This window comes from Ischnura elegans, chromosome X (assembly GCF_921293095.1).
Source record: "Ischnura elegans chromosome X, ioIscEleg1.1, whole genome shotgun sequence".
NCBI classification, from domain to species: domain Eukaryota; kingdom Metazoa; phylum Arthropoda; class Insecta; order Odonata; family Coenagrionidae; genus Ischnura; species Ischnura elegans.
Window position 1 is genome coordinate 67277328 of NC_060259.1, and position 26349 is coordinate 67303676.

The following is a 26349-nucleotide window of genomic DNA, read 5'->3' on the forward strand; positions in this document are numbered from 1 at the left end:
CACCTTGAAACATCTATGGTCTTAACCCTTTCGCAGAAGAGCTTATTACGTCCCGAAATATTGCGGAACGGGTCTTCTCCGCTATTCCATCGCCTCCCGCATCGGCCTCTCGTAGTTTTGTGTTTTTTACTACCTTGCGAGAAATTTCTTTCCGCCATGGAATGTTTTCCATGCTCCGAAGGCGTCTCCAACTACTTTCCCTCCTACCTACCGATTGCTTTTAATCCACTGCAATTTCAATAAAGAATGACTGCAATGGCGCGAAAATCCCACAGTGAAGAAAATCATTCGCCCTGTCCGAGATTCGAACCCGGATCCTACGATTTCCAGTCGAGCGCTTTCAGCTAGTTTAGCAACCAAGGCGTCGATTCCCGAAAATGTTTCCGCAGAGGGGAATGACGCCTCGGTAGCTTCAATGCCTAAAAGCACTAGACCGAAATTCGGGGACCCGGCTTCCAATCCCGATCAAGGCTAATGATTTCACTCCCAGAGGAATTTACGCACAATTTACGCAGTGCGGGTGACTCCGTAAATGTATCACCGTGGCATGCTTAAAATGACTACAACAGTTTCTAAAAGCCGAGAACATAAATTCCGCACACTAACTAACGAGGATATTTTCAATCAATGATTAAGGCAATCATTATTACATGATAATTATTCGTTTCAATGCATAGTTTGGCCTTTCTGGATAATATCTCATTTTTTAAAAGGATCGCATCAGTATTCTGTCAACAGGCCGTTCCCATGACCACCCTAATTACACCTCAAAGCAATTGCACGTGCTGTGAATTTGGATCATAAATTCATAATAGCAAGTAATCCAAAGGGAACCCCTATCTGCAATAATTTAGAAGCTAGTAATTATAATAATAATGAATATGTAACAGAACTTAAGGTAATTAACATAAATAATTATAATTAATACCAGATTTATTCTATTTTACAAGTAAACTGACATTCAATAGATATCATGGGCGTGAATAGTGCCACATTAGCTAATCATTAACCAGAGAGAGAGAGATAAATTACTTTTGAGTAAGTTCTAGACAGCATCACCTCTTGTTCCATTTGTTCCAATATCCTGTTCTTACCAATTCATCTGCACACAGGTTTACAAAGACGAGACTCAATAAACATTCTCACACACGCGACAAATACAGCCAAGCAAATCCGAGGTGAAAAGCACACAAATAAGAAAGACTGAACATTGAGCAAAATTATTGGTAGTCACTGGGACTCGAATCTGGATATTGGGAGGAAAATTTGGGGTAAAAGCATAGAATTAAGTTGACCTTTGAGTTGAAAAAGAGAGGTCTACCCTAATTAATTGCCTCAGGCAAATGTGCATCTCAACGTCAGTTATGAATGTATTCCATCGCGATCCAAGTTCTGCTTGCCCAGAGATACGATTTGGTTTACTAATTTCCACAGACAATGGGCTTCCTTCATGATCATCAAAAATTATGATAGGCAATGGCTGTTCCTTAGCACCTATTTACTGTAACTTAGCCAGTATAAAACTGCGCCTTCGCGGTATGTGGTTTTACTCATTTAAAATAGAAAATAGATGCATTGGCAACAGGTATGCATTAGTATATGTGCACGATTTCTTTGCAGAAATTCTTGGAGAACCCCTGCCTCAATTAATGTCGTCACGGAAAGTTTTGTACCTACTGTCATACGAAATGAATGAGCTATCATAATAACGCAGAAATAGTAGCGCTGGGGACGTCATTGTCTGATTTAATATGATAGTATACCATAAAGAAAGCAAAAAACAATCAAAATAATTCAAAAGTGATTTATTTCAATTGTCCCAAAGAATAGATATTGATATGTTTGGTTGGTATCATTAAGTGGTTTCGTTACTTCGATGGTGACTTAAATGCATGATAGAATCAGAACTTGATCAATAAAAAGAAAGTCAGAGGTTTTTGATTATTTAAAATATATTCGGAAATGAGTCAGTATCACGCCTCTCAAACGCGGACATAAAAGCCAACTGGAATTGGGTATATCATATACGCCAATTTATTGCGCAAGTATCATTACTTTTCATAAATACTCTGCTTTCTTAGAGAAGTAGAACCCACGTCTAAAATTTGAAAAAGTAGCTCCCAAACTTGAATAAAATGATATCATTCGATGCGATAAAACATGAGTTATTGAAGACACGAGGAAATAATATTTAAGTCCATGTAGGACAGTTCTCTAATAGTTGAATAGTAGATGAATCAAAAGGTATATTGTATTTCTGAAATGAAGTCATTTTCATGTTTAAGGTGATCCTTAAAGATGCAGTATAAAATGCCACATGGTAAAGGAAAAAATGTTCCCTAAAAATTGCGGCATTTGATCTTAAAGTGGTTATCTTAAAGTTTGTCACACTTCTCAATGTAAAGATCTTATAGGTTTTCACACTTCTCAATGTTTTATAATGGTTGGCCAGTGAGGGTGAACTTTCCACTCACTTAACTTCATATCACGCATGCTTACACCAAATATACTTTGTCATTTTTCTCTAATTTTTTTCTCGCTTAACAGAAAAAACGGAGTCTAAATGGGTAATCAGTAACCACACATGGCGAAGTCAAAAAGCAACCAGAAACCAGCTAAGCAATGTTGTGCGGCTGAAAGTAGCACAATATTTGCTGCAATTATTCCTCGGGAAGCTTTTGGTAATGTGGTGGAGATCCTGATCCGAGTCCCAGAAACCCATTGATGACCTTTGCTAGCAAAGCACATAAATGGGCGGAGATATGGGTAAGTAAAGGAGTACACCAAAAGCCAGGGTTATTCGAGGAGGAGAAGCCAAGGGACATGAGGCCCAGGAAAAGCCTTATGGCGAGGCAGGGTTCTGATAGCTGCGACTGGTAGTTTAGGTGAACTGAGGCCACCTTCACTACTGGGACAAAAACTTGTGAAATGGTGATCACATCTGAATGAGAACACGTAAGATTTGATAGCACATTGACAGGAATCAATTAACACCAGAATAGCTACTGGAATTATACAGTAAAAGCAAGCGCCTAAAGTCTATTTCCATGCAGATTACAACATACTACGTAGAAGAGGACCATACTACTACGGGCTTGAAAAAGTGGATATTCTCTGAAGCCACGGAGAATATAGGACGGTAATCTTTTTGACGAAGTGGCTGGAAATGTTTCACCACACAATATAAGAAATAATTGACATTAATATCGGTGAAACAACATGTCTCGCTTAAGCCCAAGTTATTCATCCGTCATCAGTGTTTTGACAGGATTTGTTTATCAGACAGGAAGGAGGAGAACTCGAGGAAGAAACTAAGTTGCCAGCTTAAGTATCCCGAGGTGAGGAGCTAAACCAAATTTTCTATGGCTCTTATTCACGGATTTTTACTTGCTTTAATGCATACGGTATTCTAACTCCAAGGCCTTACCGTCTACAAAAATGACGCAAGAAAGCTATCAGGAAAGCCTTTATAGGCTAGAGAAACGTCAAAATATTTGCAGAAATGAGACGAGAAAAAGTTTTGCCTGCTGAACTAAAAATCGCGATCTATGTAACTTAAATTGGTGCCTAAGGTAACATATTTTAGTCTCTCAAGGCATATTGGATGTTTAAGAATAGAATTCATCAAATGAAGCTATGAAAATAAGAATTATCAAGCGTCTTCAAAAATTACAGGAATATACAAAAATATCTCACGTGAAAGCAGACTGTAGAGTTCTCGAGAGAGTGGAGATCTCTTACGAATAGCAATAACTGGAAATTTGTGCTAGAAAGCGCACCCTTGACTTATTAGTTCTAATGGTTCTAGACTCTAATGTAGGAGAGTTAACAAAGGCTACGCTCATAACTATGATCATGAGATTTTTCAAATAGTATATGTGCTCTCTCTACTTTCGATGCCAGCAAAACTTTGTTATTTACTGTAATGAACCGGTTTAATGAGACCTTGGTTAACAATTCTCATAAATAAATAGCCTGCCAAAATGGAATAGAGTCGGATTTTAGGAGACACATGGAGTCTGACAATCGGAGGACGCATGATTCCCGATAGACTGGTCTGATTTCATAACGAATTAATAGATTAAAATTTAGACTTTCACGTTGAAATTTCCAGGATATATAGAATGCCCTGTAGACTGGGCCGAAGTCAAACTAATGTCAGAGAGCGGATTACTCGGATAGGGATGCATTACGGGGGCGCCTCAGTTTGGCGACCGTAACTTCAGCATATCTCGGAGGAGGGTAACACCAAGATACTACTGCTCACTGCCATCAAGCCAGTAGAATAATACAGAGGTAATTCTTTATATGAAGGATTTAAATCTTGTAGGGGTCTATACTATACACCCAAAAACATTCAATGCTACTGCGTAACTTTGAGAAAGTAAAAGGTCGGGAAAGGATAAAAAATACGATTGGAGACTAATAACTGAAACGTTTACTGGGGAATGCAATGCAAGGGAAGCAGGAAGGCCGGGGATAGAAGGCTCCAAAGCTACTGTGCTGGCACGACTGGTTCACGATGGGGCGTGGGAGGGTTGTGCATGCGGAGGGAACAGCGGCTGGGCACTGGGACCCACCTTCGTCGTCGGCGCGGTGGTCCGGCCGCTTCTTGTGCGCCGGGTGCACGGCGGGCCGGATCGCTCCCATGGAAAGCGACTTTCGTGGCGGAGGGGGCCCGTCCGCGGCAGCGGCGGCGGCGGCGGCCGCCTCGGCTGCGGGGCCCCTTTTGCCAGCGGCCCCCCGGCCGGAAGCCTCCCGCGGCCAAGCAAACTGCAGCCGGTACTCGGTGCTGATACGCGTAGGGTGGCCGGGTGCGGCAGGAGGGTAGCTGGCGGTCATCTGTGCACACAACAAGTGGCCCGCCTCTGGTTATGCCGGTGCGCGGGGAAAGCGCGGGCCGCACCCGCGGGTGTGGCGGAGAGAAGCAGCTCACCACGGAGGACCCTCGACTCCGTTAGGATACTCTTCCGTGCTTATCAATACTAGTGTCTATGCTTAACTGTATTTTTCTTTGAATCACTATTTTTTCAAGTATCTTTTTGTCTGAGAGAGTGGCTACGGATTTTTGAGGTTAGGGAAGAAAAATTCTACGGGCATATGTCTACACAAAGATCAACTAGAATCTAAGATTGGCACTACGTACCATTCGTATTTATCTAAAATATTAATGTATCATGTACTACTTATTGAGGGGTTCTCCCTTTCTGTTACATCATTAACTACCAGGATTCGCAAGATATAACATAATGCCTCTGACACTCTACCAGTGAAATGTAGCTTCGGTATCTCAAAATGCTGGCACCCACTATGTACGGCTGGGCGACACCAGATCCAGGCGATGGTATCCACACAAGAACTAGAGTTCTTTACCATGATGTATTACTGAGTATATATTACTGAAATAAGTGTAAATCTAGTGGATTCTTCTTTAAGGTAAGGAATGACTCTATCTCCAGTTTTACTGATTTTACAGTGAACAAAATTATCGAACTGAGTGAGCTGGTTGATTCTTGATTTCTTAAGGTATAAGCCTTTCAAGGCCTCGTTGCACGACACATTACAACGCGCGAATTAATGTGCTATTGCATTGACCGCAGGGTTGAACACCATAGGACACCACATAATCGCCCAGTTTGAACGAATCCATGAACATAAAATAGAACATGTTTAAATTTGGTTCATCTATTCATACACGTCCCATTTCGAGACACCAATATTATTTATGCATTCATAAATTTATTCATGCATCATCAGATCACCGTCAGGGCGTGACAAATAGATCTTCTTCCTTGATACGGTCAAGAAAGCACAGAGCATGCGAGAAAAAATGTTCAAATTCGTAAATCAGGTACAAGCCACCTTTTAACGTCAAACAGAACTCTCGCAACAACCTACCTCACGTATTAGTGTCACGGAAGTAGCTCGCGGCGCCCCTATCACGTTCTCTCTTCCCCACCCTTCCTCACCTATCCTACCCCCCAAGGGATTTGTCGTACTCGTCGCGTCGATACCCCTGAACCGTGTTGCCTTTCCCAATCCCAGCCTCATCAGAAAATGCAGGGAAAAGAGAATGGGAGTCCCGGCTTCTGTGCCTCTGAGATTGTAAGATTTCGGATTCCACTCTCGTTTACATTCTAGTTAATTTCTGCGAAGTTATGCACCGGAATACTTTCCTCTTACATGAAAATCCTAACATCTCTCTCAGATGAAAATATATTTGAAAAAAATGCGTAATATCCTAAAAATTTAAACTTGATTCTATATCATCAAACGAGTAGCCAGTCCATTTTACTTCTTGAATCCTAGACCATCGCGCTAAAACGTTTGGGGCTACCATTAAAAATAATTATCTTATTTTACACGCCTTTGATATCAATTGTTATCATAGAGTCCCGACAATACTTGTCGACCGCTCTAATCTCTTACGGAGTACACTTCCACTTTTACATAGCTGCCTCAGACTGGTCGCCTGGCAATGGGCCATCTACTGGTAATGTCACAATAAGATAATTTTTTTTAATAAAACCAGAGATATACGTTTATTTTTGATAATCCAGAACCTGCTCAGTTACTAACACTGCATTCACATTTAAAATTTACCTCAAATAATGACCTTTTACATTGCCAACAAGTAACCTCGAGTATGTCATCTTGGGCCTTGAGATGCTAGAATGTCGGTCTCTATTAAACTCGGACCAACTGGTGGCACAAATGTAATTAAGAAACTCAATGAACCCCTTAATTATCACTTTGGAAAACGTTTTTACGCCGATGCCTAAACGATTCTGAAATATTTACCCATGACGACTTTTAAAAAATGCTAATGAAATTATGAAACTGATCTTGCCAATTTGTAGAGTATAAAAGCTAAGATATTTTGAACGCAGAAATAATTCGTTTTAGATATGTAGGAAATGCAAAAATATTATGAAAAAGTCATCATAAGCTTAAGGCATTACTAATTTCAATAAATAAATTCCTCCATATGATCTAAATACATTGTTTCATCACGGAAGTTACAGATGGATCGTTACCAAACGATTGGCAGCACATACAACGATAGTGACGTGTTAATTCAGTGCTAACATGAACGACCATATTATTAAAAAATTGTAAAAATTTAGATATTATTCTAGAAAATTTATAACAAGCATCTTCCACAGCAAATACCGCTTCTTGGAATACGCTTATATATTTTAAGATTCCTCGTCTATTTATGGATGGCGGATGATAAAATCTTCATTGATACCAATTATTGAAATTTGTTGTGGCTTATTAACTAATTCAAAGAGGAAAATGTCCAAATGGAGGCTGATTATGAAACCTTATTGTTAAGGAGTTAATCATTTACCCAACTTAAATGGCACCTATGAGCGTTAAACCCTTGATTCCGTACAAACGCCATGGGTCTAAGTCATTTTTCCTTATATTTTTCCTTATATTTTCCCTTATTTTAACCCGTATTTAATCTCATTCACCTTTGCACAATTTGATTTAAACCGCATGGAATTATCTATCCAAGATAGAGCAATCAGACGTAATGATTAATTATTCATGATTGAATACAAACTATAGCATGCGATTTGCTCAAGGAATTATCAATAACTCTAATGGCCATTCAATTTACCCTTAATGATTAATTAGGGAGGCGTTTTTTGCGGCAAACTCGCATAAGCAAACAGCCGATGGTGGTAAAGAGGGTAAAATTATATTTTTGCAGCCGTAAGTTACACATTTTAACGTCATATGACATCTGCATGCTCTTATGGATTCTTCTTAACAATTAAAAGTATTTCAGAACCAATTAGTCCTTAGCAAAATGGGAAATCTAATTTTTAAAATTCTGGTACTCGTTTTTAGAAAAAAAAACAAAAATAGATTTTTACATTTTGAATATAGCTTTCTTCGAAATATATACAGAATGTATGATTTTCATGATTACCTCCATAGGTAAAATTTAATTTAATTCTGGAACCAGGGTGCATAGTGTTCTTAGTTTTACAAATTAGTGATTCGCGAACATTCACACACTATTGAATACGTGCCACGAAAATAGAGTAATTTTTATGTGAAAACTATTAAAACACCTCAAAGCTAAACATAACCATTATTTGGTAAAGATATGAATAACTAATACATTGAAAGAGCTATAGCTACAACTTTTGATTTGTATTCGAGGCTGTTTCGTGCCAGGAAACTCGTGTCTTGAATACAACAATTACATATTTTTAACATTTTTGTTACAACAAAGTTATTACTTGATTAATAATTGAATAATATCTCTAAAACTGAAATAAAATCTTAAACACATGTGCATAAAAACACGATCAACGAAGGATAAGAAGAGATGAGTACTAAAATTAAATATCCTATTGACTGTAAAAACAAGTGCATTTAACGGGAATATATATAAATCGGCTAATGATCAGATAAAGAAATAAATTTTTAGTTTTAAATTCCAATAAATACAAGTTAATAACATTTTCAAGCATAGAGCTTGTTATATTTTCTGTAAAAGTATGTATTTATGTTCAATAATTGCATGATAAATGAGTTGGGTTTTTTCATAAGAACTGATGGTTCGAGGAAATTAAAATTTGACTCAAAGAAAAGCACATCTGGCGCAACAAAGAGGCAATATAATTCGAAAAAAGCCGCTTTATTTTTTTTTGAAGCTATACGAACATAAAACATCCATGCGGCCTATAACATTAGGGTAGGAATATGATAAGATGATTTTAAGCACTTTACATCCTCCATCGAGATATGTTTTTCGTGAATGAGTAATCGTTAGCTGCCATGCATGCTATAACTAAAAGAGTTCGTATACATAGACAAAGGGCTACAGACGCAACTTTAAGCAACAAATATGCAAATTATTTCCCACCAAAACATTAATTAGGATTGAAATATAGAATTCAAATGGTAAATCTACGCATCATATTAAATCAAATCAAATCTAGGCATAAAGAGCAGACAAAAAAGAAACAAAATGACAATTATTGCAAATTACAATCATGTCTGTCATGATTCTTGCGGGGATAAATATGCACATCTCTAAATATGGCAAGAATGATGAGCATCTGGTGTTTGCAATGTTCTAATAAATCTTGGGCCGAAGTAGGAATTGGGCAGTATAATAGTGGTCAGAAATAAGAAAAAGCTGGACAAAAGTCTAAAATTGATTGTTTTCCTTAAAATACAGACTCCAAACCTATCAAATTTACACAACACAACTGCTTATATTATATAAATTACAAGCTAGTTTTCACATTGCTTATCCGTTATTTAGAAACTGAGGATTACGAGAGACCAAATTTCCAAAATGGCGTACGATTTTGTTTTCTTCTAGACTACCCGCAGCTAGCATGATGGCCGAGACCAAGATGGATTTTAATGAAATAATGCACGATTTATTCGGTCATTATCGTCGTTCGGACATGGAATCCTAAGTTTTACAAGATTTCCCCACTGTTGATTTGTATCACTGATTGGAAGATACATACTTCATACATATCTCGGGAAAAAGTTGGTATGAGGTAGAAAACATTTTCCATTTATGAATACGTGACCCAAAAAAAGCTTATAATATTATCATTAAAACATATCGTAATAAGAAAAACCATAGTTTTCAGAAAAAAATTGAGAGCGATTTTTGATCGCGTATCAAGGCCTTGCCACACACATCAAATCTAATAAATACAGTGACTTCGTGGGACTGATGCAGTTTTGACTACAACTCTTGGAAATGGCCGATTTTTGCTAAATGCTCCAGAAATGATATATTCAGATATGTAACCATCTGGTACTAGAGTACACAGGTATTCGTCGGAGTAGTGCAGTAATCAAGTACCCTTGAATGTTGTTCCGAGTACTGAAGTAGGAATACATGAATACCCAGACAACTTCAGTTTCCCAAATTGAGTCGGATACTTTAATATGTTTATGAGTATCGATAATCGCGGCGTATACAACACGGATATCTGAATGAATAACGCCGTGTATCCATACTTTTGTCTCGGCACTCAAGTGTCCAGACAAATTTATGGGTACACGAGTACCTATCTGGATAATGAACTATTATGAGTATAATTGAAGTGTAGCAAAAACTTAAATACATAGACTGGAGTGCATTAGTAAGCCTCGAATTCAGATCATTACTTAGTCCAGACTTGATCTGGTTCAATATGCTGAACAGAAATTTTAAGCACTTCCCCTGGCAGGCAAAAATCGAGAAAAGTCGAAAATATTACAAGTTCTTCTACCACTGCTGACCTCGCACCTCAGTCAGTTCAAGAGTGGGACGGAATAAAGCGGTTGCTAACTTATGACTGATGACCATTCCAAGCTGTGGACTATTTCATAATGAATACAGAAAATGTCATGAGATTCTGGTGGAGATACCACTCAATCTCAACACTTAATGATGAACACGGAGCCTTAGCGATGAATCTTAAGGTTATACTGATAGGCTCCGGCATTATTTATGGTCATTATTTGCATCCAAAGATGACTGAGTATTAAAACCAAAAATCGCAACATAACAAGGATGCAGTCAAAGGGGTGTCCAGGATACGATATCTCCCAATTGTTTCGTAGGGTTAGAATCATTTGACCCCCCCACTCGCTACGGCCTTGTTGCAAATATACAACGGTTTGACAAGCAAGATAAAGGGGTAGTCAATGAAGTCTGGAGGCCATTTAGATCTTTAGTATCGGGATTACTGTCACGTGCCGCCGTCGCTCCAAACTCCGGCAATTATGTAAGCGTAAATAGTGAGCATGCAATATTGAAATTTAATGGGAGCACATAATTACGAACTAGATCTATTTTATAAGGATTGTAAAGGCCATTATGCGTGTAAAAAGAACTATAAGAAATGAGAAGTATAACAAAACAGTAAATTTTCGAAATTTAGACGCTTGGGTAGAGTAAATATTGTTATTTGCTTCATTCGATTCATTGCGCCATTCTCACTTCAACATATTTCCAAAGTCTCTAGAAGAAAGATGAAATCGGAGGCGATGAGGAAATTTGGTCATTAATAAGCCTGAATAACTAATTAATACTATAACTCTGTGAAAAATGACATACCATTAATAATAAATTATTTTTGTATATACATAACTGTTTTCCACCCAATATTTAAAGAATAATAATTTAGCACTTAAGTCCAACATATTTCGATTTTCAGCCACTATGCGTAGTTGATAGGGAATCTGTATGTAATGAGAGTACTCCGCTATAAGTGGCCCCATGGTCATTTTGTTAACTTGTCATCTTTGGTGAGGTAGGCAATTTTTATTATAACTGATTGAAGTAGTATCCTACAGCATTACCCGCTTGAATCGGTGGGAATATATAATGCTACTACACGAGTGGTGAGAAATACAAGCGTGCGTGAAAACAGATGCGATCACACACAGACAGACAGTGTTTGAAGGACCTCGCCTTGTTAACATGAGAAGCAGCCGAAAGTACTGTGACCAGTCGCTCCATGCAGCTCATCTGATTGAGTTCTGACAGAGAGTGCATTGCTCACTTCTGTTCCGTCCCACAAAATTCTGTCGAAAGGTGGAATCGATTACCGACACGCACGAATTGGCGATATATCGACAGAGGATATAATAGTTGCCTACAAGATGGACGGGCTCCAGGGGAGATTCACGTGAGAGAATTCCGGTAAATATGGTGGTGCTGGCTAAAATAATAATTACACACTGCCTGATGTGGCATGAAATTGAGACAACATCGGCCTACTTACACGGGATGCACAAAAAATTAAGGTCCTTTCGTGACATCTTGAATATACGCAGTCAGTTACCTGGCGGACGAATAAAGAGCAAGTGATCAGGAAAGCTTCGAGGGAAATATTTACTTCACTGAACATTTTAAGAGGTATATTCCACTAGTTCTTCTCGTCGTCATCTATAGTTAACTTTATCACAAGTTCCACTGGTTTTACCAAGTAGACACACACGATGAGAATTAAAGCCCTATCTAATAGCGTTGAATGGATGCAGATGCTATTAGTTGTGTCTCCATTTCCACAAACATATTTTCAGCTAAGCTGCCTGACCTGAAACCTGTGCTTGGCAGGAAGAATGCTACGCAAGAAAAAGGCCGTTGTAATCTATTTCCTTCAATTTACAGTTCCTGAGAAGGTCTTACCTCGTAAAATTTTCAGGTACTCATTAATTTAATGTTCTCTGTTATCAACACAACGTTTTGAATTTAACTCGTACTATTAAACATCATTATTATTTTTTCAAGCTCACTGACGAAATATTGTACTCTAGCAAGCGACAGCTTAGCTACAGAAAACTGTATAATATCTCAATTTTGGGTAATAATATCTTCTCACACGGATGCATTGCTTTAATTTCAGCAACTACCAAGAGAATCGATTTTATTTTCTCATGGTTTGATGATTAACTTCTCGCCACGAAATTATTAAATTTGGAACAAGAAATAAATCTGTTTTGATCTAAAACGAGTTTTATATTTGAGCAAAAACCTTACGTTATACCAAGGATGTCCTGTAGGTAGTGACTATAGAGCTCCACTGCTTCAGTATAGGAATGCAGTTGAATGAAAAGGTCTCCTCTAACAATCTACTCTTCCGAACTGGCTCACATGAAAGCTCCGAAATTGCACGCTTTCATATTCACATGCCACATAATCCTACACATGCGTCCAGAATCCTACGCTACATGCGTCCAGAAAATACAATATTCAACCTACTGTACGTCAGGCTTTGAGCTACATGAAACTGGATGTAGTGTCGACATTAGATTGCGTCAACATCTAAAGGTCATCTTTGGCACTCCTTACTTTGGAAAATGTAAAGCATATGAATGTGCTAGCTAAGTAAAAGTTCGAAATACGCGTTGAGACGTCAAGGCGCAACTGAAGAGTCTCCTGTTATTTACGACTGAACATTCATCTCTTCGAGTAGCAATATCGCCTAAAAATGAGATCGGAGAACATAACTATCTCGCACAGTTCGATTTTGCTAGACCTAGCTAGTTCTTTTTCTCTCTAGTGAAAATCTCGGAGAATAAAACTATCACGCTCGGTTCGATAATGTCAGATCTATCAAGTTCTTTTTCTCTCCAGTGAATCGCCCGTGGACGGCCGCCAATGTAATTGCCGAGGGTGTGACCGGTTAGTTGCGTACCATTTCGTCGTCGTGGCACTCGTCGGGTGCGGCGGCGGGTGCGGCGGGAGCGGCGCGTGGCTTACGGAGCGCCGGGGGCGGGTGTGGTGCGGGCCGGGGGTGCGCGGCCCCCCCGCCCGCCCACTCACCCACGAGGTGCGCCGCGCCCGGCCCGCACCTCCAGTACCGCACGCGGCACTCGGATTGGACTAGCAGGCGGCGCGCGGGCGGGGGACCCTCTGACTTGCTGCGCCGCGCGGGAGCCAGGCGTCGTCGCCGCTCCTCGGGCTGCAAGGAGAGAATGGCGCGGCGCCGTTGAAATTTGAGCCGCGGCGCGGAGAGGGCACACCTTTTGAAGGAGTGCGGCCGAGGCGCGGGGTGTGTGGTGCGAATCTCGTGGTGGTGGGAATGTAAGGGTGCTTAGAGATTGTCGGCTGAAGGATTTGATTCTTTTCTACTTGAAGATTTCACGGCTCTGGATGGCAATTCTCTCCATAGTTTCCGGGTTAGCTGCATCGAAGCTGATTTCAGATGACGTAACGTTCACTCAGACTGAACTGAAGATACGGCCAGCAAAGACCACGAAACGTTATCTGAAATCTACGTTCTTTATGGTTTTATTTCAGCTAACCCGAAAACTATGGAGACAACAGGTGATTTGATTCTTACCCGGCGAATGGAAGCTCTGAAAATTTCTCGGGCTTCCCACCGGGTTATGCACTCCATTTCTACCGACGTTTCGATGAAATTCTTCTTCATCTTACTCAGGGGGTCAGGTCGAGGGCTTATGCACAATCTAAGTCAGTTGAGGCCGGTTCTGATAGGAGGAGCCAGAGCTGGTATTTCCCGCCATTTTTATGATGGGATTCCAGGTGTTGTTGATGCTGAGCCTTTTTCCCCTGTTGAAATTATTATTGGCTAGTGATAATACTATTGCCTCCTTGGTGATTTTATCCCTCAACCCTTAAAAGTAGTAGAGCAGTTTTGTCTCGTCCCATCTTATGGCATGACCTAGGTCAATGGAATGGTCGGGACTGCTGACTTAGTACCCGGGATCAACTAGTCCTGAGGACAATGAAAAGTATTTCATTGAAACGTTGGCAGAAATGGAGTGCCTAACCCGGTGGGAATCCCGAGAGACATTAACAGCCAGATTGCCGGCTGCGCTATATCAAAGCGAAACTGAATGGAATTTGAGCTCAGAATATGCACGTCTTGAGAATGCATGATTGGGTATTACTTTAGGTGGAAGAGCTTCTGGGCTGTATTTGTAATGTAGAGCTCCATCTTGCAGCCAAAAAATAAATTTAGGGTTTGAAATCAATGATGGTTTAATAAAAATGAGCGCGTAGAATCAAGGGATCTGTGTTGAGGCCCATACATGAATGTGGGTGTTGAGAGCAAGTGGGAACTAAGACTAATGGAAGCGGGTCACTGACCAAGATATACAATCTCGTCCAGTTTGGCTTGGTAGATTTCATGGTTGGATAGTATGTCAAGATGGCGAGTTGGACTTTGGTTGGTGGACGTGGTTTCAGTGTGTGCTCATTTTGTTAATACATGCTGGCTCAAAAGGCTAGCTGCCAAGGGTGCATATCGAGTTAATATTTAAGTAAAATTGCTGGCCCGGATTTAAGAAACCGGGAAAGACTACGTGAGGTCTAAAAGTATGTGTAGTAAAGATGTCGGCTTCAATTTGTCGGTGGCTGGGGGGTTGAGTTACCGCATAAAAATGGGCCATTTGTTGTTTTCAGCTCGACTCGCTGGCTTGAGGTGTGTAACTTTTAGAGGAAATAGATACCCCTTCGTTTACGAATGTCTATTTCTACTAAAAATTTCTGAATTTCAGACAAAAATGTAAAACCCTGGCATTATTAATACCCCATTAAGATAGCTACGCATTTAGAGTACATAGGACTCATATCCCTTGCAAGCTACCCTGGGCCCAAATATCCCAGTTAAGAAAGGTTTCACTGAACTAGCCTCTTATTCTTAGCAGGAGTGAATGATTTGATTTCGGGAATATATATAATGAGATAAAACGCGTATAAAGCTTGTGTTTAAGTATTGTAAGGTGCAAATTTAAAGAGTACGAATATTATTTGGAATTGGAGAATCATTATTGGGAGTGGTTTACAATGCATTAGAATGATGTGTGTTCTGGTGAAGTATAGTGTTTTAATTCGAGTCATTGAAGGGGTTTTGGTGGAGCCATGAATATATTTTTCGGTACACAAGCGGAAGGGGTGGAGTGATAAGACGAAGGATTGGGGTGTCAGTAAACGGGTTTTTGCTTTCAATTAAGAATGATGGGAAGTTGAGTTTCTGCGTAGCGCAATTATTTAGAATTGAACTCAGGATTTGTAGAAGGACCGTGTGTAGTTGTGTTGGGATAACATGGAACACGGTATTTAAGCTGCATATGAATGTTTTCAGGTTGGGAATTAAATATAGCGTCACGTCGTATAAAGGATCAAGGGATGGAAGGGATCGATCCAGGTGTACGGCGAAAGTTTTATATAAAATGGAGGATGAAGGGAGGTACAGTTGCAGAGTACCGCTGGGTAGGTAAGGATTTCGTAAAACTTAAGACTGTTTAGAGAGGAATGAGAGCGATTGAGCTGCGATTTTAAGCATTCAAAATTGCATTAATTAATAACTCATGATTAAAGCACCGAAGTTCTTGTCGTTCAAACAGCTTAAAGCCAAAAGAACTACCCAGGCATATGGCCATTTAGCCGCCATTTAAAATCATATTCCCATACCATTGATTATCATATTTTATCACAGGCAGAAATATCGAGATTTAAATCTCATACCTCTGTGAGCCTTTTGTGCCTACTCTGTGAGCATTTTTATTACTCTTTGAGTCTCTATACTGGAAGTGACTAGTTTTTTATAACGTAGAAGAAAACTAATTTTTCCTGAACTGGATCCTCGATGCCAGGTAAAGACGAGAAAATTTATTCACTATGGAGAATTGATACTCCACCGGAAAATGGTTTCGAAAAGACTTAAGGCCAGTGTTCATCACCTATACTTTGCGTATAACTTCATCGTTTAGTTACCGGCAACAATCAAGAGAAACTTTAGTTTTCTTTTCGAGTAGAAGTGACGCGGAACTGAATTCAAGAAGCGAAATTCGTACCAATCCTATACCATGACTGTCGGTTCATTTCATGGACATGAAAGCTCAGGATGGAGCGGTGGTACTAGAAGTGACAATCCCCGGACGCGGTATCCATGAGGAAAGGCTGATCTGACTGGTATTCCGTGCGCTCTCGCCTTCCCTATGAAGGTGGAAACGGCAGTGAGGAAGCGTCGACAGCCGTTAGGGAGCATAACGCGTAAGAAAATTTTATCCATTTTTGACCCCCTAATCCCCCCTTGCAATATAAAATAAACATTTGCCGAACCTATATCCTTCCTATACTTTGTCTCGTAAGATTTTTCAATTTTATATTTGCATCACATGAAGAAAAGTAAACATTTTATTCTATTTTTGAACCATTTCTATATCAATTTTACATTAATACTATAAAAACTCGTGCTGTCCATGCCCTGTGTATGTAATTATTAGTGAATTGTTATTGCTACGCGTAAAGCAGTATACCTACTATCTGAGCGCTTTGAGTACCGTGCGATATGCTCTACTCGTCACCCCTCATCCCTAGGGGTGCTTACGTAATTCTTTAACGACTACTTAAATTGCGCATCGAATGGCAAGGAAACAATGAAACCAAATTTAACATTAGCGGGTCAGAGATACTCCACCCGCGGTCACGTTATCGGAAGAACCCGGTATTATTGTGGGACTGATATAATTCATGCTTCACCAGTCATTTCAGAGTTTGTAGCACAAATGCTTGTCAGCATTTACCTATCTTTCGACCATGAAATTTTATCAGTATTTTCTTCAGGGAAAATTTCTCACCCTTGAAATACAATTTGAAAAGGGTGTACTCTATTTCCCATAACCTTGATAGATTAATATTAAAACAAGAAAAACGTTCGATAAAATAAGGAAACAAAGCAAAAGGATACCGGTCAAGCAGGAGATAAGTCCCATCTTAGCTCCACGTAAGTAGACCCTATTGATGATACAGGAATAATTTCTTCCGCTACATACTTATAAAACAGAATTGTTGTATACCCAAGGAGAAATTCTTGCGGAGAAAATACAGACCAACAGATTTTCAGAATGGCTATCTTTAAAAGAATCTAAAGCCCAAGATACATGCGCTTGAACTGAAATAAGGCTCTCTTTTTCATGGGCAACGACTGGCATAGCCTCTTTCACTCCACCCTATCATCGCCGACACGAGCTGTGGATGGCTGAGAGGAAGAAATATTTGATGAAGCTGGATGAAAGGGGGGACGAGTGAATGGCTAATGGGAGTCACGGGTTGAAGGGGGCGCGAGGATGACCTCCACAGTCGAGATCCAGAGAAAAAGACACCGGTGAGTTGGGTGCTCCAACCACGCACACGCGTACAGGAACAGTTTCGAACCGTGTATCCCAGACTTTTCTGCGATTATATTCAATGCATTCTCGTCATCACATTGAATACACTCAATTTTTTCCACATATTCTAAAAGATACCCCTGCGCCTGAGTGCATAATTTGAATTCATTAGCTGAGTTGAAATATGGGGACTAAATTTTGAAATATTGAAAACCTAGCTTCTTTAATAGGCAATAAAACATTATGCCATATTTTAATGTTAGTACCGTGCTTCATATCACGTAATCCGTGAAACCCCAGTTTCACAATAAATTATTGCGACGGAATTTTTTCAATTTCCAGAAGTATTTTTGCATGCGTGCCACAAAACGCACTTATATTAGCGCTGTTAAAATCTTTACGAATGCAAACGGTTTATTTCCACGTCTTGTCGGTTCTAAATTTTCAGTTCTACATACTCAAAATTTCCACAATCAGCTCACTATACCATAAATTGCCGTTCAATACCCCTCACTGAAGGCAAGACAATGTTTGTATATTCTCTATGTAAGAAATGGCTCCAAGATGTAATTTAGGAAGCCCACCTCAATCCTCACTGTGTTTAGTATGAATAATCATCATGAATGGCTTAAGACGGAAGCAACAATAGGTCACTAACTCAGGTGGATACATTAGTAATGTCTCTTTAATTCATTTAATCGTTAGTATTTACTGTCATAGAGGTTTTATAATTTTAACACCTTCCGTGAAACATTTCCGCGAAGCTAATTTTTAAACTCGTGTGCCAAAGGAAGAAAAACTTGCAAAGCTCTTTCTCAGCCATTAGTATGGTTGGGCTCCAGTTGACATATCCATCACTATAGACATCGACATTTTCAATGAATGCATCGATAAATTAAACGAAGTGGGAAGTCAGTTAAAACCTATCGAGATGAAACCCAGAGCATTTTTATATAACCCGGATATATAGTTCAAATTCCATCAATGATTTTACACTATGCAATTATTACAGAATTAGTGATTTTAGGAGCATAAACTCTTTTTAAACTAACCAAACAGGGCAGCGGGGTAGAGTCATCCCCTGTTCAAATGATTTACGATGAGAGAGCGGTGACTACTTAAAATATTTTTCAAAACCTTTCAAGCATTGCAATTTGATTGAATTGGAAACTACTTCCGGATCAGAGTGTTATACAAATGCGAGACCATCTACTCAAATATTCTACGAATCCTCGAATGGACCACGAAATTATTTTACGTATTTTCCTGCTTTTTCTAGAGTGGTTTCATCATTTACATTTCCACCGTATCTCTTATCCGGATTATCTTAAGAGAATTACCAGTATTTTATTACTAGCTTGTCGAACTTGAAAAATACCACTTGGCTCTACTTGCGTATTGCTACTAAAAATTCTAGTACGAACACTTTTCCGACTGATTACCTGCAAATATTAATATTGAAGGGATATGAAACTTGTCACTAAAACCATTATGAAAATAGATATGAAACGCAGGCATTTCTTAAGTTTTATGCCGTAGTTCTCCTTTAGGACACTTTTTATGCCCATCGATCCCATATCCATTTTTCCCCTTCAGCTTCTTTGAAGTAACCCTCACTTGAGCGCATTTTTTGTAGAAAACTTTTCCAAAGTTGAATGATACTTATAAAGTTTTATTGGATCATATTCCTATAATATGTTTTAAAAATTTGATACCTAATTTCCTCTAGAGGACGCTGTCTTTGCAAATCCATGTGATAATTTGATGGCGCAGAAGAAATTACACTTGCAATAAATGAAGAATCACAGCTTAATAAATATTATAAGAGGCTACTCAAAACAAAACTGTCAGCTTTCATGCTGTTCGTGTGTCACAATCATGATAGTTACGGTGACTAAGAAAGAAAAAACGAGTTTAAAAAAATCTGAGTTAAATATCTTATCTTGGCTGAAATTTGGTTCGCAGTTAAGAATGATGGATCAACCCTACGTGTAAGTGATTCGATGGGATGCGTATATCAAGCTCATTCCACATATATACCGTATGATTATTTTCTTTATAGTTTTCTTCTAGGTAACTGAAGGAAATATCATCTTCAGTGGTCTGTGAGCGAAATATCTGGGTATGGTGCGATCGTTTTGAAAGCAAAAAGAAAGAGGTGGCTCACAAAAAAATTAGCGTGGAAGCTACATTGAACACACATAATTGCTGTGTGAAGTAGATTGTGAGGGCAGTTATTGGGTGATGAGGACAAGGATAATGGGAGCACTAAAGAGAAAGCAGAGGAAAGAATTGTATATAGTCCTAAATTTGGTGAGCAAACTTTGAAAACTTTAGTTATTCATCGGTTAGGCGCCGCTAGATACGTATTCAAATCACAACATGGCAAAACATACTACTAGGAGAACGAGTACAGAATATAATTCCGGAGTAATCATACTTCGGTTATAAATTGGATTCCAAGTAGAATTGGAGAAAATTTGGCACCATACATATTCTCTGTTCTCTTCATGATATCATATTCTCTTGGATATTATTTATATGGCTATTTGATTAAGGTGCGGGTGATTTTGATCTTGTTGACAGGAGACTCGAGTCAGTTTAGAGTCTGAGGTATTGCCACATGATTTCCCATGCTAAAATTTCAATAAATTTCCACCCAGAATCACTCTATTACTTGTATTTGTCCTATTCATTGCTTTAAGTGAACCAAAAATTCCCCCAAGCAAAACGAAGTCAATATTACTATGTTCGTTCCTAAAGATAGAAAAATGTTGTGCCAAGTACATTATATATCTAATATGAATGCCATTTCTAGAACAATTGTCTAAAAGGGTTAACTCTTCTGGCAGATTAAAGACGTCCATTTAAAACTTTTCTACGGCCTAGAAAGTGTCGAGAATTTGTAAAACTCTTTCATTGTTTATAAGGATTTCCTCAGAACGGTACTATACCACTGAAAGAGCGGGAATGGTAGCACTATTAGTCCTATTGAAAAGGATTTTTTTGGAAACTTAATAGAAATGAGGATTAGTTCGGCAGCCAATTATTGAAGATATCCTGAAGTTTTGATATTAAGATATTTCCTAATATCAAAGAATCTCACATTGAGGATCATGGCTCAACGATTCAAGGGATGGTTTAATTCAAGACAAGGTAAACTGTTCTGGCGTCGACATACTGAGATAATATAAGTTAGCTTTATGTTCTGGTTAATGCTTATGAAGGCACAAAAACGGAGATATTATGAACGAATGAGCCTGCAAGTTGGCATATAATTATTAATTGTAAGTATAGATAGCTCTTCTTAAGTAAAAGCAGAGGCAGACGTGATGATAGTAATTTCATTCACAGGTGGATAGCATCGATATGATCCCAGTATCTGTATTTCGAGGGTAATTAGCAGGAAATGACAGCCCTAGGATTTCCCTGCGATGAGAAAGCAGTAAGCATAAAAACCTATGGTTCGCCATTTAATTTCACACCGAGATCACTCTCCACCCCACCGTGATTGTAGTATTTATATTCTTGGAAGTCTGTTGCACCCCAAGGGCGCATGTTACTTTTATCTCGGCCAAATTCCGACACATCAATGTGTAAATCTATATTCTGTATGCTCCATGATTTAAGCTTCTTATAAAACTGATCCCTAAAGCGTGAATGTTCATTTTATGGAAATATTCCCAGTGGATGGTGTGGGCTAGCTATGAGTTAATGGACGTTGTACAACAGGAAAAATGATTTTTATTCCGTGCTCTTCTTGGTAACCAGAGCGTAAAAAAGCATGAGCTATTTCAGAAACAGTACTTAATCTTCATGAAATCACAACCAGCCAAAGCAAATCAAAGTGTAAAATGCGGCTGGGACCGACGGCAGAAATCAAAAAAGGGCAAAGAATGCGCCAAATAACCAGAGCAACAAAGAGGGAAACCAAGATGGCTCGCGAAACAACTGGTCCCAACGGAACACACGATGATGTTGCGCGCACCGAAGCCGCTGCGCACTTGTCACGGAGTTCGTGCGCTGCGCGACGGTGGCTGCGCAGCGAGGTACCTGCTGCAGGTCGGCCCGGCGTCGCGAGTGGATTTACCGCGTCCCCGGGTGGGGCTGAGCCGCCGTACTTACGTGTTCCAGAGTCGCACCAGGCCTCACGTCCGCCAATCACCTGTTTCTCTAGCCATGCGTCTATGCAATCGAATGGGGCGAGGTCAGTGACTACGCTTACGTGCCCTCGGCAGCGCGGAGGGAGGGCGGGAAAGTGCTCCGGCAGTGAATTCATGCGAGGGAGCAGGGTACAACGGGTTTGCTATGATCGCGATATCCGAATGAAATGTTATACACTGAAATTTCGCCAGGACTAAGTATCCATGGACGGCTTGATATCAAACTTAAATTCGTCATCACAAAATGGAGTTGAGAATGTCCTGAGTTTTTATGCTATGGTGCGTGTTTGAGAAAAATGGGATGTAGAGCTTATTTGAAAATCAATCGTCATTAATGGACCCATATTTTAAAATTAAGTTCGGGTACGCGTATCTGAAATTACTTTAAGAACGGCCACGAGAAAAAAGTAACACGCTGTGATAAGATTTACGCCTACCCTCAGGCAATTTCCCGGAGAGCAAACTTTTGAGACGCATAACGCACATTTTGAGATTGGATATTGTGAAATATGAAAAATGCACCAGAACAGGAAGTGAAACGAAAAACCAGTCGACAAAAATGAACGCGATTCTACAAAAGCCGAGGCACTCACGCTTAGATTGAAGAGAGAGCTCCTTTGAGAGACAGAAAAAAGTGCTGCATTTCACAAAGACCAAGTTACAAATGATAGCCTCCGTGCTCCTAAATTTTAAGCGATATGAAGAATATTATTTCCATTTTTACAATGAATTCTCGAGATTTTGAGTGCAAAAATGGAATGAAACATGGTCGAAACGCATAGTATTCTTCCCTTCCGTGCCTCGAATAAGCTTTTTTTTCTTTCCACCACGCTTCTGCCGAATTTTCGAGTTAATCTCGAGAGAGTTGGCAACAATGATACTGCGCTGGGTATCCCATTTAAAGGGATAATAAAACACAAGCAAATGCGGGATGTGGACATTGGGCATCCCGACCAAATCGACGACAATCCGCAGCAGGAAGGGAAGAACACGGGGAGCGCCCTGGACACTGAGAGTGGGAGGCTCGGGCTCGAGGCGCACGTAAACGTAGCTGAGTGGTGAGGGTGAAAGCAGAATTGGGGTAGGGGCGGGCAGGGATTTCGGCGGTGCGGCGTCGCGGCCGGGCGCGGCAGATTTCCGCCGCACCCACCGCCCAATGAGGGCGACCTCTAATACAGCGTGATGCGTGCAAGGTATGGGCGGGACACGGGGGGCTCTTATCCGGGGGACTAGTGAATCTTCTAGCGGGTCATTTAACGCAGCCGGAGGAATTACCCAAGCGAAAGAACACAAGTTTAGCAGAATCTCAGTTACGTTTTCTCAACACAACACAGGGAATGCAAGAACTACGTTTAATCGCTCAATAGCAAGTCTCATTCTCCATGAGTATGGTTTTGAAATGAACAAATGACTTCGGGTAGAATGAAGGCAGTTGTTGCAACAAAATCATGATCAAGGCAGCAAAACCCTGACTTCGGAATGAAACATAATACCTGGAATGAAACCAAAATCTTGGCGTCGAAACCACGAATTTGGAAGCAAATATGGGTCTGATTAGCGGTCTTGATCCAGCGGGCACGTTGACCGGGTTATGGCTCAGTCAAAAAATGAGTAAACGACAGTTTCCTCTCTAAATTCAAGTTTCAGGAGCAATGCCAAGACGCAATAAGCAAAACTATGGACATGGCAATGAAGCCTGATGAAATGCGATTTCTGCCGCGAAAATTTTTAGTGATATTTCTTTGAAATGCCAATGCATGAATTTTTACGAAGCTAGTCTCGATGCCACTGTCTTTCCCTTTCCCTAAAGGAGACATAAAAATAGCGAGGCTTGGCTGATGAGGGAACCTAAAAGACTAAATTTATCCCATGAAATTTCGTTAAATGGTGATGCCATGTTTGTATCTCATTTGAATGACCCTGAGCGTTAATGCAGTTACTATAGCATAGCTCATTTTCCGAGCATATCTAAAACAGGCCATCACATCAATAGAATGATTTTCAAATGTCCCACTTCTGCTGGTTCACATTTCTTATTTCGTTAAATGGAAGCCTCATTTCTTTCAGTTATCTCGTCATGAAAAACGCACAAAGTGTACGCATCAATGGCCGACAAACAGCAGTATCGATTTTGAATTGTGCCTGCCTTGTCCAACTTCAGTAAGCGGGGAGAGAACTCCAACTCAAAGAATTACCGTACACAGTTACATACTCAGGGAGAAATTTTAAGATAATAGCATGTTTGCATCAACTTCTCCAGTATTATTGTGGGTGAGATAGATGAAAAACTGGTAGAACTCAATAAAACATTTATTGCATTGTCATGCCAAAGATTTTTTACCCTACCAAGAATAGTGGTGTCCTAACAGGCAATTGTCTCAAATTATTAACGACAACTGGTCCTAAGAAACAACATTATTGACTAACTGTCTCAGCCCCTCAATGCAAACAACGAGTTTAATTGCTTTGCCCAATTTTCCCTCACGGGTCGCATACCAATCGATCGAGCTATGTCATTTGAGTGAGCTGTGACGCTGCCCTGGAAATCCCAGTAACGAAGGGTAATCATCCATTCAACGACTCCTTTCGGCTGTTAAAACTTAAGTATTGCTCGGTTGAGTTGAGCTAAAATATTCAAGTTTATTCGGATTCAAAACAGCGAGTTTAAAAATGATTGGGCCTTGCATTTTTACCGCTCCAAATTGCTTTACATAAATATCAGCCTAAGGGACGTCTATCTTTCGCTCAATTGGATTTTTTCATAACAGATGAATGGCTAAAAAAAAGAAATCATCTTGAAATTTTCATGGTAAAGAGAATAACCGTAATGAAAATCTGCCTGAATCTCAAAATAGAAGATTTTACTTCAGTAGTTTCACGGATGGAATTCTTCTGCATTAGGGAAACGGAAAATTTTGGCATAGGCTTACTTCAAATACACTGAAAAATTCAAGTTGATAGTGCAAGTATTAAGGGAGAACTGGATTACCGAAAAAAGACAAAATACGACTGATTGATATGGAAATATGTCCTTCAACGAGAGGATTAACCCGTATATTTTTCTCAAAAGCCTTGAATTGGATTTTAAATGACCTAAAAAGGGAGTTCATTATTCAATATCTCCCAAATAAGGATTAAAGTAGGCATATGTATTATTTAGTTAGCCAGCTCCATTTTTACAGCAAGCCATATACCGATGGCTGGGTGTGAAGTTCAAGTCCTACTTCCCCCTGCCTTCAGATGCTGGGCAGAAATTACCCCTTAAAGCGGCAGAGGCACAGTGGTCAGTGGGATGCTGACCACTTGCCAAACAGCACGCATAAGAAGGCAAGCAGTTAACTTGTTGCACTGCAGGAAACAAATTTTGGGCTTGGTTCCAGCAATCTCTGTCGCTTATCCAGGGTTCCAGCCAAAATGGATTTGAAAAATAATATGAAACGACTGCTACGGATTTTCTCAGCCCGGCTTTCTCAAAATGGAACTCCCTAGGAAATAATGGTGGAGTGCTGATACGATATTTCCATCGGTTCATACACAGATTGCATTTAACGCTTTACAAAACCGTTTTGCCCTTTTGATGCAAGAAAACTGGCTGACAATACGCTATTGAGTTCTCGTCTGGGGAAGCCGGGAATAAAGATTCCATAATAGGTGGATATTTTTTTGATATAGCTATCCCAGCCACAACTTCGCATCGCGAAAGTATGTTTGATGCAACTATTAATAGCTAATATAAACTCTCTTAGGTGACTTCAAAGATTCAAGTCATCACATTAAAACTCATTGCTGTCGCGCCGTACGATTTAACTAAGAAAACCTTCCATTATCCGATTTGAAATTCAATTAGAGCCGAATCTAGAAGACGCCGAAGTTATCCCAATTTCCCACATCTTTGGGGATATAACCTACCTTTTAACTTATATTAATGAGAAAATTTTCAAAGCAATAACTTAATTTAGAAAGGGAGTAAAATTATCCAACTATGAGAACATGCAAAGTGCCGAAGTAACCTATGATAAGTATGAAGCAGTATGAAATTATATTCGAATAGTCCCCAGCCGACACGACCACTTTCGAGAAAGTTTCAACCAATCTAAAGAGCTGGCTCCAATACTATCTTCCTCTTGTTGACTAACTTCCGTGTAGTAAATAACTTGAACGAAAACAGCCTGGACATCGAGATAAACTGGGATTTTACCCTTTCACCCTTCAAAATAAAAGCTAATATTTCGTGTTCGTAAGAAGAACGTTTCGTGTAAACAACTTTATGTTTTTTACGCTCTCAATTGTTTGATAGCTCGCAACCAAGCGTCGCATACTGAAAATATGTAGTAACCATAAAGCATATTGACGCAGTTGCATGACTAGCCACCGCATCTACAGCTTATGATACAGTATTGGAAATCCAGTTTTTTCATTCGATTCTCATTACATGATACAGGAAAGTTGCTATAATCGATATGCACCATTTTTTATTTAAATTTTCTCAAGGTTGATGAAAACCTCCAGCGCCAAATCATATATTGTACTATAAGGAATGAAGTGCAATAGTTCTCCA

General features: G+C 39.7%; 1 protein-coding gene across 7 annotated transcripts in view; it reads right to left on the minus strand.

Annotated features, from left to right (window-relative positions):
- LOC124171836 (serine/arginine repetitive matrix protein 1-like) overlaps positions 1-26349 on the minus strand; it is a 219521-nt gene that overhangs the window by 79053 nt on the left and 114119 nt on the right. For all 7 annotated transcript variants that reach the window (XM_046551191.1, XM_046551192.1, XM_046551190.1 and 4 more), the window contains 2 exons: positions 13185-13451; positions 4581-4842 (listed from right to left, as the gene is read on the minus strand). In XM_046551191.1, coding sequence (XP_046407147.1) covers positions 4581-4842; positions 13185-13451 — 529 coding nt within the window. The remainder of the gene's footprint in view (positions 1-4580; positions 4843-13184; positions 13452-26349) is intronic.